This window comes from Melozone crissalis, unplaced genomic scaffold (assembly GCF_028551555.1).
Source record: "Melozone crissalis strain CALT ecotype California unplaced genomic scaffold, PUWL_Pcris_2 ptg000006l_1, whole genome shotgun sequence".
Classification (NCBI taxonomy): Eukaryota; Metazoa; Chordata; class Aves; order Passeriformes; family Passerellidae; genus Melozone; species Melozone crissalis.
In genome coordinates this window covers 10,714,398-10,730,325 of record NW_026535784.1, presented here as the reverse complement: position 1 = coordinate 10,730,325, position 15,928 = coordinate 10,714,398, and the positions used below count along the sequence as shown (strand labels likewise).

Below are 15,928 nucleotides of genomic sequence, written 5' to 3'. Positions count from 1 at the left end.
AAGAGACTGCTGTTGATTTTCAGTTGCATTCTGAAGACTACCTGATAGATTTTGTGCTGTATGCATTGCATACATTATACTTGTAGTGTAAGATTAAAAACAGTATTAAAAAACCAATTGTGTTTTTAGTTTAATGGAAAGAGAAAAGTGAAAGCATTTGTGCTTTGTGCTTTGTGGCTATTTGTGTGTTGGCTGGTTTCAAACTGGATCGCTGGAGTCAGCTCCTGTAATTGTACAGGAGCCTCGGAGCAGGCGCCCCACGCCCGCAGAGAGCACGCATCTCTTAGCTGCCTCTGTTCGAGGAAATGCATTGAATTTGCCTTGTGAGATAATTTTTAAATCTAAAGGGAATATTAACTTTATAGTAGTCCCTGGGAAAAAATTGAGGTTCTTCAGGAGTCACCCTATTTTCTCCTGTTTCACTTATTTAAAAGAAGTAACTTTCTTTTGCCTTCATTTGTTCCTTCCAACTCTTTCGTTTTTGATGTGTGCTTTTCTTTCTGATTCTGTGTATTTTATTTTGTTAAGTTTCTGTTGAAATCTCTCACAGTTTTAGTGTAATTGATTTCTTATTGTTGGTATTCTTAATTTGCTCTCCATTTGATTCCTTTGTTATATTTATTTTCTGATTTTTTGGCTGATTTTCTGTACATTACAGAATTAGTTGACGCTTGTTTATTTAAGTGCTAAGAACCTGTTAACTACAAGAAGGATAATTTGGTTGCCCACAAATACCTAGTCAGTTGTTTCACTTTCTGCAGTAGAAGGGAGGCTTTTTCCTCTTGTTGCTGTCTGATTTGTTGTATAAGATGAAGGAATTCAGAGTGCCTTCCATGTGAAGCTTGATCTTTATAAGTATTTTTTCTTTTTTTTTTTCTTACTGAAAAGAATTCAGTAATTTTTTTCCTGCATTGTCCAGGAATTGTTTTTTGGACTTTTTCCTTTTCTTGACTCCATTTGTGATGTTAATTAGTATTAATAATGGCTACTAATGAAGCAGTAAAAAGATGCTTGTAGTCATTAAAGTTATGCTTTTAAAAAACTTTTGAAAGTAGAAAGTCCTCAAATTATTTTAAATAAAAGAAAAATTCTGTTGTGTTAATTAAACTACGTAAGTCACAGTACAGCTAATTTGATACAGTGCAATGAGATAGAACTAAACAAAGTTGTGTGAGTAAAACTTTCTACTTTGACGTGGGTTTATTTTCCTTCCCTTTATTTTTCTATCCTTACGCATTTTTGTCTCTTCCATGCTTATTGATGCTGTAGTCAGACAGACACTTGAGTTGCTTATGCAGGAACCACATTTGAATTGCTCTGTAGGGGACTGAAGACCATTCAGGACAAAAAAGAAGAAATATCTTCAAACTAGTTTAGATATCCTGACTTTAAGTGTACGCTGCTGCTATACACTCTGTTCAACAATATGCTTTTCCACTGGTATGACATTAGAGCTAAAGGCATTTGAAATTGTTTTGTGTTTCTGTGGGGAAAACTGTAGTTTTGGAATGCTCTGGTTCTAATGCTGATGTGCCAAGGAGTAGAACATGTTATTAAAACATGAGGTCAGGTTAACCCTCTCCTTGCCAGCACATATGTAGCATAAAGTGTTTTGTTTAGGCTGTTTTGAACACTTTAAAGGATAATATTTTGCATGCTAAGAGATTTAATAATTGCTTTGGGAGTTTGTTTATTTCCCCTTTAAGTGTGGAGTTCAGGTATTTTTGCTTTTGTATTGGTTTATTACCCTAAATAAAGATCCTGATCTTCTAATACATGCTAGGCTCTCATGTCTCTGATATCCGTCTTTCATTTGCACTGCAATTATATTTACTGCTTTAGCTTGTACTTTACTTCTCATGTTTTTTCACTCTTTACTTTGAACCATACCCTTCTACTTCTGTTTCTATTCCCTCTTCCGTCTGCAATTCTTCCCTGCCTTCACTTCTCAGTGTTTCTCTTATTTTTCTACATCTGTGCCGCAATGAGCTTTACCAGCTCCTGTTGCATTTATTCATACAGTCAGATATCTGCTTGACATTTACCACTTAATCTTGACCAATCTCTGTATGATAAATTCTCTTTCTAGTATTAAGTTTTCCTGTTCTAATTGTGATTCATAGCCGAAACATTTTTATCTTAAAGTTGCTAGTGAGGTGGGTCCTCATGAGGGTGGTACTTCATGTTTACCTTTCTCTCTTCCTAAGATCATGCCAGTGCATGAGCAGACTGCTGAAATACTGATGAAATGTATTTCAGTAATACTGACTCATCTGTAATGCAGAGCAGAGCTGTGGAGCAGTGGTGTGACATTTGTTAAATCAGATGTTCATAACCCAAATAGAAAATGTAGTATCATTTCTTTCCTTGACGTGAGAGACCATTCACTAAGTCATGTAAGAGCTGTGAAACATTGTGGCAAATTGCAGTAGCATTTTAGCCTAACCTTGAGTGAAAACTGTACACAAACCTGTATCCATCTTACAAGAGATACTTCAATTTCTCCCTATGCTTGTCTGCTGAAATACAAGTATTTTTTATCCAGTTGCTCTGTTATTTGTCCACACAATGTAGTAGCATTCAGCTACTGCAACCCAACCTGGGAAAGTAGTCCCTGTTTTAGTCTCTCTAATGGAGAGTTTCCAGTAAAATAAGAACTCAAATTCATTTTGCAGAGTAAATATTTTAATAGATTTTTGTCTTCTGAAGCTCTTCTGATTCATCAGAGTTTACAGAGTAAGCACAGTCTTTTTCATTGCACTGGTGGTTTCTGTGATCTTATCTCCGTGTACTTCAGAGCCAATGCAGCTCTCGCTGCAAAGTCCTTGTGAACAGGAATCTGTCAATAAATACATGTCAGTGTCTCTGCCACCATCTTGTTTCCTGAGATTGTCTCACAGCTGGCTGGACACTTAGGAATTTCAGAATGGAGACCGTGTTCGTTTCCTGAGCAGCCATGGGGGTAATGCTGTAGTTTACAGCCCTCTCTTCTTGGAGACCCTTTGGAGTTGACTTCTGGTTGGACCCTCAGACTTAAAGCAGCAGTATACAGTGGTGGTATGTCAGTACAGAGGCTATTTCACTTTATTTCAGCCAGCCCTTTTGTTTCCTTTTCTTTGTTTGTTTCTGTTTCTTTCCCTATTTATGCACTGTGTGTTTTCTTTTCTGTGGATGTGTACTATCAAAGAGCCACCTATATGTGAAGTTATGGGTTCCTATGGATTTGAGACTGTCTAGAGATAGATAGAACACTTTCAGAAATTCGTAAGATGTTGCAGGGAATGGTAGCCAGTTACAGGATACAGGTCAGCAAACTCAGAGACAGGAACAGATTGTTGTATTTTGAGGTGTCTTGCAAAGTTCACTTCAATGAGTCTCTTCTGGCATTTGTATTCCAAGCCAGGCTTTTTTATGCCCACGTGAGCCTTGGTTTGGCTGAGTCTCCTAAATCAGGCTCTCCTACAGACCGAGTTAAGAGAAGGAGACGAGAAGCTCATATCTCTTGAGGTTTCCAGAGTTTGTACTCTGGCTTATGAACAGTTACTAGAAACTTTTAAGCAGCTTAATTTTCTTTCTCTTGGTTTGGTAAAGTGTTTGTCATTGTATAATAGATGGAATAATTGAGTTCACAGTTTTGTTGTAAATAAGGCTGAACTTTATTCGTTGTTTCATTACTTTCCTGATGTGATTTGATTATTTCCTATTGATATAGTCAAGAAAGGCTTACTTGGTGACTTTCATACAGGTTATATAACCACCACAAGTGCCATAGAATAGTATACTGTGAAACATACAGGAATTAGAGAAATTACTTGTTAAACTGTATTTTTTTGATAAAGTTTCCTTCTACTTTTACTTCAGTATTTTTCACAACTTTACATGACTATGACAGATGTTTCCACAGAAAACTATTTCAGTCTATTGTAATGTGAATTTTTTTCTAGATTTTGGCCTATGTTTTTTGTTTTGATTTTACATTGTAAAGTACATCAGTGTTTCCTCATGTGAGCTTCAAGTTCTTTTCCTTGCTTTTTGAAAATACAAAACATGCTGTTGCTCTTTTAACTCTTACTTAACTGAGCTATAAATCCTGAATTAGTTTAACCTTGAATTTCTGTATGTAGCACAATTGTTGTTGAGGGTCAGCATGCTAGAATGTTTCAGGCAAACTTGTAAATACCTAGTCTATAGGAACCACTATTTCTGAACATTTTTTTAGCTATGCTGATGTATGAGAAGCTTTCCAGTTTATGCATTTTTATTCTTCTCTGCTACTCCCAAACTTTTTATATGAGAAACTCATAAAAATTTTTGTGCTGTGTTCCTGTTAGGCCTTGCAATGTCAAAGCAGTTTCTCATGATTGCTTTCATCATGGAAGATGTTTAATAGATTTATTTTAGCTTCTTAAATCTGAAAATCCTTAGCTTCTTTTTTTTTAGTGATTGGCATTTATATCAAGTGAAATTAAAACTCAGATATCTGAATGCTTTGTTCAAATTGGTTAAATGAGTATAATTAAGTTGTAAGAAGTAGCCCATCAAATAAAATCTTACAATTGCATACAAAGCTGTCTGTTGAATTAAAAAAACAGAAACCCAACTTTCATTTGCAATAGCACTGTTCTGATTTTCATTAAATAAATTATGTTTTACTCTATTTTGTTTAAACTCTAGATTAATTTCTATGGTTACAGCGGATATAAATCTCTTAGATTGCCTTTAAAAGGGATTGTTTATTCAAAACAGGACTGACAGTCTCTCCTCAAGAGAAGCTATTACTTAATTTTATTTTTCTAAGTTTAAATGCTTAAAAATATTTGTAATGATACCCCAAAGGCATCATAAAAATGTAAAAATAATTATACTCTAAAATTACCAAAATTACAGGAAGTGGACATTTAAAAAATCTTTCTGAGATTCATGGCTGAGAAAAAGTGAGGCAGGAAAAGTGCCTTACTTCACGACTTGAAATCTTGTCAGGGATTTCACTTTCGGTGATTAAAAAGAAATGTTTGAATTGTCAGTATTACTCAGCTGTGAGAGAATAGCATTGATTTCCCTTTTAATTACAGCTAAAACTTTCTGCTCACAAATTCTGCAAGCGCTTTCTAGAGACAAATTTTTATGTGACTATTTTTTTCAGGTAGAATTTATTTTCCCCATGGTGGGGGCATCTTTTTTATAGGCAAAACAGCTGGCAAATACCCATAGGCAGATGAAAACCAACATAAAAAGCATTTTGTGATGAGCAAATCCTGGGGTTCAGAGATACTTCTTTTGGATGCTTCATGTGTTATCTTGGGGGTGTAATGGTCATTTGGTAGTTAATGGAAATATGGAAGGACAACATGCTCTAAACGTTCTTCTCTTGGACTTTGGTCATGTCAGAAGATTCTTGAGTGGGACCAAGTTAGGATGTCTTTCTTCTGTGATGCTTTTATTCCCACTTGAGCTCTGATAAACTTCTAGCCCTTGCTGTAGAGTTGAGAATCCGTCATGGTTTGCCTTGATAACAATTTATAAGACATTCAGAAAGGGATAGGATGAAGGGAATTGGATAATGCTTGGATTTCAGATTGACTGTTAGTATTCCTCTCTTTCTTCTTTGGTCCAAGAGCTATTAAAAGGATGATCCTTTTTTTTTTAAGGCTGTATTTTTACTCACCTCAGTTGACTGTTATAAGGACTAGTGGAGAAGAGTTGTTTTCCCCAGGGATGGAGGAGGGTTTTTTGTATGGTTCTATTTCCTAGGTGCTGTAACAAAGGAGTAGTGGCTTGCTCAGAAAAGGCAGTGAAGGAAAGCATTTGAAGTGCGGCAGAGGAGGAGATGTGTGTGCCTGATGGAGCAGCTCTGTCTGGGTTTCCTGAGGATGTGAATGCCTCTCTCAGTGCATCAGTCACTCTGCATCAACCGTGGAAGGACTTAAGGCTACCAGGGCCCAGGAAGTTCTGCCATGTAGGGCAGAGGATCCAGTTCTTAGGGTTTCCTGTTGCACGAGAAAAGGGGACAGAAAGGGACCTTTGTATTAATTTTTATACTGATACAATTAAGCACTTGGATTAAAATCTTAATGTGTACTGAATAGGCTTATTCCCAGTATATTTATTTATTGTTTTTGTGTCTGATCTGTAAATGGTCTTTACATAAGGATTCATAAACATCTAATTTCTGACTGGTTGTTTTTCTTGGTGTTTGAGTGGGGGAGAAACTTATTTGGTACAAATGCTAGAGCAACCACTGAAGTAATGTTCAGTCTGTATAACAAATTAAGGTGTTGAAACATAGAAGTATTTTTGCACTAAGAACGTTATTGTACAAATAATGAAAATTCAAGGAAATACTTGCCTCTCTGAATAATATTTGACAGGAGTTGTAGGATTTTGAGACAGAATAGGTGTTGTGTCGGTTCGTGCTCTGTATCACTATGGGTAAGTACACCGAAAATGCGGAGCTCTGATTGGAAGGGCCTGGCAGAGGGGCTGCGGAGCCTGAGCAGGCTCGGCTCTGGCCGCGGCTTCAGGGAGCGCGGCCGCCGCAGCGGCTCGGCCTCACCCCTCGGCCCCGGGTTCGGCGCCAGCCCTGGGCTCGGCCCCGTCCCGGGCTCGGCCCCTGTCCTGGACTCAGCCCCGGCCCCTGCCCCGAGCTCGGCCCGGCATTGCATTCGGCACTGGATTCGGCACTGGCCCTGGGCTAGGCCCCTGTCTCGGCCCCGGCCCTTGTCCCGGCCTCGGCCCCGGGTTCGGCCCCAGTCCCTCTCCCGAGCTCGGCCTCGGCACTGGCCCCTGTCCCGCATGCGGCCCTGGCCCGGGTTCAGCCCCGGCCCCTCTCCCGAGCTCGGCCTCGGCCCCTGTCCCGAGCTCAGCCCCGGCCCCGGCCCCAGCCCTTGTCCCAGCCCCGGCCCCGGCTCCTGTCCCGAACTCGGCCCCTGTCCCCGGGCTCAGCCCCTGTCCCGGACACGGTCCCGGCCCCAGCCCTTGTCCCAGCCCCCGCCCCGGTTCCTGTCCCGAGCTCGGCCCCTGTCCCGGACACGGTCCCGAGCTCAGCCCCTGTCCCGGCCCCGGCTCCTGTCCCGAGCTCGGCCCCTGTCCCCGGGCTCATCCCCTGCCGGGTTCAGCTCCCGCGGTGCCCTGCAGTGTATTACGGTGAAGCAGATTTCAGTCCCAAAGTGAAGCGCATGCACATGGAACTCTCTGAATTGCACTGCAAAAACCTTTCAGAAAATCAAAAGATCTCATAATAATGGTCAGAAAGAGCAACCATTTATTACTGAGTATCTGTTAAATGAGACTGGACTTCTCTCTTTATATCATAGAACATCTTTCAGTCAAGAAAATGTAGTAATAGAATGAGCTCAGACTGAGAACAAGAGACAAGGAAAATATCTCTTACAGAAAGACTCGAGCAACGTTGAATGCAGTTACTGAAAGGTTGTAAATGGAGCATTTTCAACAGCAGTGGTAAAGGCCAATTATTGCAAATACGTATTTTGACCAATTTCCTTGTATCTCTCAACCAAAACATTCCCCACAGTTGTGGTGGGATATGTATTTTAGTTAATGAGGTTTTGGATGATTGTGTAAAAATACAAGTTAAAGAAAGTTAAGATTGGAGTTTGACAATAAACAAGAAAAAGGGAAATAATAAGTTTTATTAAAATCAGATGTTGTGCTCTTTCTTTTTTGTTGCTGCTGATAATAAATGAAAACTAGTTACTAGTTATCATTAAGCGTAATGATACATTGTAGGAAGCCCACCGTTAATTTTTTTCAGGTCATTTCATGTTCATATTGACTGTCAACAGACCATTTTCAGAATATCTAGATGTGCTTCTATATGTGATGGTGTCAAACCAGTGTGTTCCACAAGAGCTAAGGAAACAGTGCCAAAATTAACGCAGACCTCTATCTTAAAGTCTGTGTGTGTTGCATTTCTCTGGTTTAGAGTTGAAATTCAGTATTTGTAAGTAATTACCCTAAAAATAAGACTTCTTTTTTCCCCTTCTGTTCACAAATGTCCAAAGCACAAAGCATTAAAACAGTTTTGAGGATATACAATATGTTCATGGATTATTTCCTTAAAAAAACAAAAATTTAAAAAAAAAATCAGTGACTTGAAAGTAATTTTTCTGTACAGGTGGAGTTTGCTGTCAATACCATACACATTTTTAAAATACTTATCAGCCTTATTCCCAGATAGCACTCCAGTGAAACCTTCATTCAGTGATAATACTGGGTATTGTGGTCAGTGGGGAACTGGAGTTTTTGAGCACTTGGATCTCAATTTTTTTGACTCTTATTAGAAGAGTCTTGAACAACAGAAGTTAGCAGTTGTGTCACAGAATTGCAAGAAGAATTTTTTCTTGATATATTTGACTGAATCTTACACTAACTCTGGATTATTTTTGTGAAAGGCATAGTAAGATGAAATATGAGACTTTTAGGCTGATAGTGAGTTATTGACTACCAAATCTACCATTGCAGGTAATTAACAATTAATAAAAAATAAAAATAATGAAATGCAGATCTAAAGTGCACTTTAGAGGCAAAGTATTTAAATGTAAACTGACAGTAGTATAAATCAATGAGACATTTTTTGAACCACAGATAGTATATATAAAAATATGTTAAGCGTGAACTAAAAAACCCCAAAATTAAAAAAACAATATTTAGAGCCAACTGGGTTTTGTTTGTTGGTTTTAATGTACAAGACAGTGCTTTTTTCTCTTTTACTTTTTTCCGTTTTTGACAGTTTGATATTAAACAAAATGAAGTGTTTTCTACTCCAGACCAGGTATCAGGAAATTGGCTTTGCTTCTTACTGCAGTTTAAAGATTTCTTAATCACTTTGTTAATGTGCACCAAATACTGCCTGTGGTATTCTGCAGACAGGTTTTAACTTCCAGTATTCCACAATGACTAATGAAATCTGCTGCAATGATTCCTACAATTTTGCTTTCCTTTTCTATTAAAAAGGTGTTGTTTTAAATTAGAAAAATACGAATAATATTAAACATATTTAAAAAATTTAAATTTTGTTCCATCTTTACCTTGAAGTTTCAAGTAGCCTCACTCTTCCTTTTCATGGCTTTTAATTCAATTAATTCAGTTTTGAATGTTCTTATCATATATGCTACACATTTTGTTAACATGACCCCCCCCTTCTTGGTTAATTCCTTTGCTTCAAATGCAAGGCTGCTAATAGAATGCAATAAGAAAAGTTTCTGTGCCCGTTGCTGTAACATGTATGCTGATGTAAAGCAGGAACTGAACAAAGTCACAATTTTCCTGAGATTAGAGGTAGCCAGGCTGGCTGTCTCCCCGCTTCCAGCTCCGGGCCACCCCCTCGCCGCAGTTTAGATATTATTTGCTCTTTTGGGTCTCAGATTACGAGAGCAATTGATCTGCGTGACCTATTTTAGAAACTTTCACGTTTGCTGGGGAAACCTAAACCAAATGTATCCCCTCCAGAGACAAATCAGCTGCACAGCGGCCGGGCTGACGCGTGGAGGCAGCCGGCGAGTCCCGGCCTCAATCCTGGGGGCGCAGCTCCACCGCATGGCGCGCTGCGAACCCGCACCGAGTCCTTAAAGAACAACCTTCACACGGGCAAACGTCATTTCATTGGTTTTATCGCTGTTACAGCTACTTCACTGTACCAGCGAAATATTTAATTCCCTCTTTTGAAGGTTCCAGTTCTGAAATGTTAAATCCAAATTACAGTACTTTATAAGCAAAAATCTTGTCAGTTCTTGGCAGCATCCAGCAAGAGTCCGTGTTGATTCAAAGGGCTGGCAGTGTTTTAAATATAACCTAGGTAAAATATAACCAGTGTGGAATCCAGCCCGTCCTGTGTTGGGTTTTAAAAAATTCATCTATCTAGCCAAAGGTAGTTTGTACTGAAAAAGTTCTTTATAGGAGTAATTTCTGCATCAAAACATTTCTAACTAGTTTTCAACTGTATTACTTTAGATAAGAGCTAAAGGTCTTATTTAAAAAATTATTTAATATAAATTTTGCTTCCATTTATAGTATCTATTCTGTTTGGGTTTTCACTCCAGTCTTCTGAAAGCACTTACCTTCATTACATGCACTAACCATGGAAAATTTCCTTTCCCTCTTTTTTTTTTTTTTCCAATATGAATTAGACATTGGAAAAACAAGTTTATGTGCTTACAGTAATTACTGTATCTCCTCCTACTGAAACTATTTCTTTTGGTAAAAACGTGCAGTTCCTGTTCATAAGCTGGTGCCTTACTGAAATTCAGAATTTCTCTTGAAATAGGCAATGGGTTTGTTTGGCTTAACTATATGTTAGGAATTGAAAACAGGATAGGTGCCTAGATGCTAATGTACTAATATTATACCAGTCTTAAATTTTACACTTCTTGCCAAGGGTCTTGTAGAATATAGTCACCTTTTTATGAATCTGTAAATGGAATCTATTTAGGTAAGACATTGGAGATAATGTGTTTTAAACATATTGGAAAATTAAATGTAAGATTTTCTTCAAGGTTTCCCCCCCCCCATTTTAAGGGATAATATAAGGGATAATATGGCACTATAGTCAGCAGTGCTTGTTAGTGCTGCTGAATCAACAGTAAATAACCACTCTCACAAGTTCTGCAAAAGCCTTTCAATTATATTTTGGTTTTAAGTAATTTTTAAAGTTTCTTTTAACAAAGTACATCTTTTAAAAAATTCAGAGTGGCAATACAGCGCGAAGTGTAACAGTCAATTTTATATGGTAGGAAAGAGTTGGGCATTGTTGTGATGGAAGAGTAAATTTGATAAAACGCTATATTTGTTCAATGAAAATGACCATTCAGCATGCTTGAATTCTCTCTACAATATGTCACGGGAACCTACTCCAATCATTTTAATCGTAAACAATGCTGCTGCTTCTTGCAGTGGGTTAAACGCATGCAAATTGGACCCTACTGTTTCATGAGGGATCAATTCTTTGTTGGAGTGGAAAGCAATGCCCTATGTATTGCTAAGAGACTGAAGGAAGCGTAGTCAGCGTCTTGTTCTAAAGCCTCTGTGTCTCATCAAGATGCTGCTTTGCAGGCAATGCTTTCCTGCTTATCTTTTTAAATAACTTAGCCTGCTCTGAAATCATTAGAAAAATCTCTAAACAGAGGAACATGTACCATTTCTAGTGCAGGCCCCAAGTATAAATAGAGCTATGCATGCCACCTGTGGTAGCAGATGGCAGCCATTCACAGCTTCCTTTTGTGTCAGACCTGCATTAGATGCAATAATTGCTTTTATGCTTTAATAAGAGTTGTTTAAAAAATCTGTATCGGCAACAAAACACAGATATATATGTTAAAGAGATAGTTTACTGTGGGGATCAAGTGCAAACTGGAACCTAAAGTAACTTTTAAAATGTTATGTTACAGGCTTTAGTGTGAATTTATAGTGGTTTTCACTTGCATGATGTTGATGCTTTTGTTTGTCACATAGTGGCAAACTGCTGCTGCTTCACTGTAGAGAGTCAATTGGGTTTTCATGATTAGAACTACAGTTTGGAGTTTTTAAATAACACCTGGAGTCTCCAGATTCAGTAACTGAGCTTAGGAGGTTATCATGTTGAATTTTTTAGGTTGTAATTAAATATACCTTATCCATTCATGGCAGATGCATCTTGTAGGAAGTTCCCTACTGGTGCTGTTTATCTCCTGCCCTCCCTTGTGCTGGTCCAGGTATTTGTGGAGCTGAAATGAAAGAAACCAGTTCTTTCCAGAAGAGTAATTAAAAAAAAAAAAAGTAATTTCAGTGTTTTGGGGTGTGATATTGAGCCTCAAGGAGTATGAGAGGGAATGGGAAGAGAAGAGGGAGAGCTCGGAGTTTCCTAAGTAGTCTTCATTGTTAGAAGGAACATAACCCACCATATTCTGGTAGTGCACAGAAGCTGAAGAGGATGCTGTTGCTGTAATGATATAACTGGTGCTCCAGTATTGTGAGAAAAGGTATTTTATTCCCTGATTCCTTTAGAAATGTCAGTTATCTGGAAATTCAGCAGTGTTCTTCCCTGTAAGATACGTTTAGTATGTAGTGCAAGAGTGCTGCAACCATGAAGGTCTTTTCTCTAAGCCCTCCTGTCTGTGGGGATGTAGGGGAAGGAAGGAAATAATTTCTTTATTTCAGGGTTGAAGGTTTCAGATTATTTCTCTGCTCCAGACTTTGGGAGAAAAAGGAAGTAAATTTCCAGATGCAAACAATGAGAACCATGACGAGAGGCCAGTACTCAGATGTGTTTGTGCTTCTTCAAATTGCTCTCATCTATCCTTTTGACACCTGTGTCAAGTGGTGGTGAAAATGTTTTGAAAACAGGCATGTAGAGCAAATTGGAAGTTGCAGTTATGATGGATGGGTAAATGGAGTGGAAGAATGGGTATGCTGAAATGCAAGTGGGATTTAAAACTCTACTAGATCTACTTGGAAGTTTAATTAAGAGAAGATACAAAAATTTATCCCAGAGGTGGTGGAAAGCAGGGTGAGAAAGACTGCCCAAGAAAACTGTTGCAAGAAGGGAAGACTTTTTTTACAGAGATAAAGTTAGTTTTGGCCAAGTTCACAATGCGTTGCTACTGGTATTAAAAGCCTCCTAAGGTTAAAATATTCTTCAACTGGTTTAATAAAAAGAAAATTAGCAGAAAGTGTGGATTTGTCATGCAATTGGAGTATAAATGAGGAATGGTTTAGTCATGGACTCTAGGCTAAATTAATAACGAAAAAACCATAGACCAGTGGAGTAAAAGCAAGATACATACTGGGATCTAGAAAAATTAGTAGGAAAAAAAAGGTTTTTCCAGCAGAAATAGTTACAAAGTAACCAACACCAGTGAATGCCTTTCTAGTCATTTGCATTGGAAATGGATGGATCCAAACTGGGACAAATGCAGAGGGAAGCTGTGAGTTCTGCAACTTCAGAACTGTTCTGTGAGAAGGAAATAAAAGCTTGGGGGTTATTTGTCTGGGCTACAAAAGTTAGAGACGGATGGATGGAAGGATGGATGGACGGACGGACAGATAGATAAATAGAATTACTGACAGTAAAATCAAACACGCATGCAGGGAAACACAAATTTTAAGGGAAAGGACCATTCTGAAGCAAGCAGAGATATATAGAAGTTGGTAATCAATAAACCTGGAAATCAGACAATAATTTGACAGTAAAAAGAGCAATAGGATTCTAATAAAGACACTCAGTTGTAATAGGGAGAAGCTTTATTCCCTTTAGGCTGAAGCTTGCTGCCTTTGTAAAGAGTGTATGGTGGGCCTCTGATAACACCATATATAAATTGCAAGTTGATGACCCTGGAGGTATCTTCAGGATTTCTCTTTGTATAATGTGGGATATTTTGTATCTACAAAAATTCGAGCATCATACAGAAAACCAATCAATTTTATAAAATAAAATTAGCATTCCCTCCCTTTAATACTAGTGAGACCTTTTTTTTAATTAATAAAGTTAATTTTGTTCATATGGTTATGACAAAGTGAATTCAAAGCTGTGCCAGTAGTACATGGTAACAAAAGGAGAAAGAAATATCTGCAGTGCAGGATTGCAGAAGATGCTGTTAGAATTTGAGGGAAATGAAAACAAGAAGTCTCACTTCTGATGCAAATCTTGGGAACTAAGAGCTTGATGTGAGTATGGGCATAATGGTGTCATTCTAAATTCATGAAAATAGCTTTACAAATGAAGGAGAGGCAAAGTGGGGTCAGTGCAATTCAAACACGTGATGACAATTTTAGCCTAAATAGAATGCTCTTTGTGACTAGATGAATTAATTACTGTAAGACAGTGCTCTTGCTTGTCATTCTGATTCTTTCTGCTTGTTAATCACTCCTAAATTGTAACTATTGCAGTAATATGAAGATTTATTGCTTACAAAATTTTGCTTTTCTGTATTCTAGTTTAGTGTTTTGTCGTGTGTTAATGTAAACGTTTTGGAGTGTTTCTTATTTTACATTTGTTTTGTCCTCTGTAGTACTTTCTTTCTGCCTATTAAGTATGATTGTTCCACTGGAACACTATATAACTGTTTTAGATGTTTTGCTTTCATAGTCAAACTTGACTTATATATTGAGCAAATTTGATGACATACCAAGTCGGAGCTGAGAAAGAGATTACTGTACAAATAATAAGTTCAAGTGGTGATGAGAAGGAATCTGTAGAATGGTTTATTTTACTCTTTGTGCCTCATTGGTCTTGTAACAATTGCAGTATTTCCTTCTTGCTGTGTATAATGGTGCTAACACATATTGGGAAACTCCTGAAGGTACTGACAGAACTCAGTTTGCTATGAATGGGATGAAATTTCCTGTGATAATCACACAAAAAACTTGAGACATGAAAACTAGGAAAATCCTTTTCCAATATGATGAATTATAGTAAAACTGAAACAGAGCAAATAATAATAATAGGGAAATGGAGGCTTATTAGTTTGCACAAGGAAGTACTTATCTTGAGTTGTACAAATTACTGTGGTCTTACAAACTACATTTTTTCCTTCCACTTTTTTTCAAAGAGCTGCTTTTGAAGAAAAATAATTGGGGGAATTAATCTTCTATTTATCCAAACTACTCTGTGTTCTTTCTCCGTGGTTTTTCTGTTTGTTTAATTGCAAAGATCATTTGCATGAAAATGGGATTTTAAGACTAGAACAGTTTCTGATACTTTTCCCCAGATACATGGAGTAAACTGTATTTGTTGTAAACAAAAACAGCTTTTGTTTTGTAAAATGCCTTGCATGCTTTGTTTACACTGAATTATTAACTAATATTTGAGAATATAGTTTTAAAAGTTGCCTCGGAAAATATATACTGCTAATGTATAGAATTCTCTTCCCTTTTCCCACCCTCCATCATGTCTTCTCATTTCTCTGGTGAATTAAGCTACACTTCTGTACTTCCTCCATTCTCTAAAATAAGCAGCATCTTATGCTGCACCAAATCTTTTAAATTAGACTGAAGTTTTCAAAAGTTGTTTCAGTTTGTTTTTTTGGTTTTTTTTTTTTTTTTTTTTGTGGCTTTCCAAAAGATCTTTGTAAAGATTTCTTGAAAAAGAAAATAAATAAAAAGTTATCCAGGGTGAGGTGGAAATTCAGAAATGGAAATTAGATTGAGATGTATGATCTGGCAAAGCTTACTAATGATTATCAGATAGTAGAGAAACCACTTTAGTTTGGGCACAAACTGGTCACTGAACTAGGGCAAAAGTAGAAGGGGAAGGTCAGTACCTTGCCATACAACTTTTGATAGCTGGACTTGAACATGTATATCTGATCAGTAAAGAGCTGAAAATTTCTTGTGTGGTCTTCCAAAATGAATTTATTTCCAAACTGTACATTAAATTATGGAATCATTAAATTCTGGATTGAAAATTTAGATAATGTTTTATGTTACCATGTTTAATATTTTTAATGTTTAATATTGTAGTTACAGTTACTTCATATAGTTTATAGTTATATTTAGCTCATTTTCTTTGGGAAGAAGAAATGTATTTTTACTGCTGTTCTCCAAGCTAGACCTTTGTACAACAGATTTTTTCAGATTATTTTTATGTGTTGACTGCTTGGAAAATGTGAAAATTCTAGTATAAAAGAGTAAAATTTATTATTCTATTTAGTTGTAGAATAAGAAATTTATGAATTCATGTTTGAAGTGTGAATACTGAACTTCAAATATAAAATCATCTGAAATTTATGATTTCTGTTCATTTAGATTTCTCATATTGGAAAGCTGAAAGATTTTCTTCTACAACACAGAAAGGATTATATTAATGCTTACAGGTAAGTTTGCACTGTGTTTAAATGGGTTTATCTAATATTTATTTATTTATTTATCTTAATGCTTATAAAGTGAACAGATTTAAAGCCTATAGGCATAATTACTAAAACCAAACCAGAGATTGTTA

General features: G+C 37.2%; 1 protein-coding gene across 1 annotated transcript in view; it reads left to right on the top strand.

Moving 5' to 3' along the window:
- Positions 1-15,928, top strand: part of STX18 (syntaxin 18) — a 59,812-nt gene that overhangs the window by 17,000 nt on the left and 26,884 nt on the right. Inside the window, exon 2 of the mRNA XM_054295868.1 lies at positions 15,736-15,803. Coding sequence (XP_054151843.1) covers positions 15,736-15,803 — 68 coding nt within the window. The remainder of the gene's footprint in view (positions 1-15,735; positions 15,804-15,928) is intronic.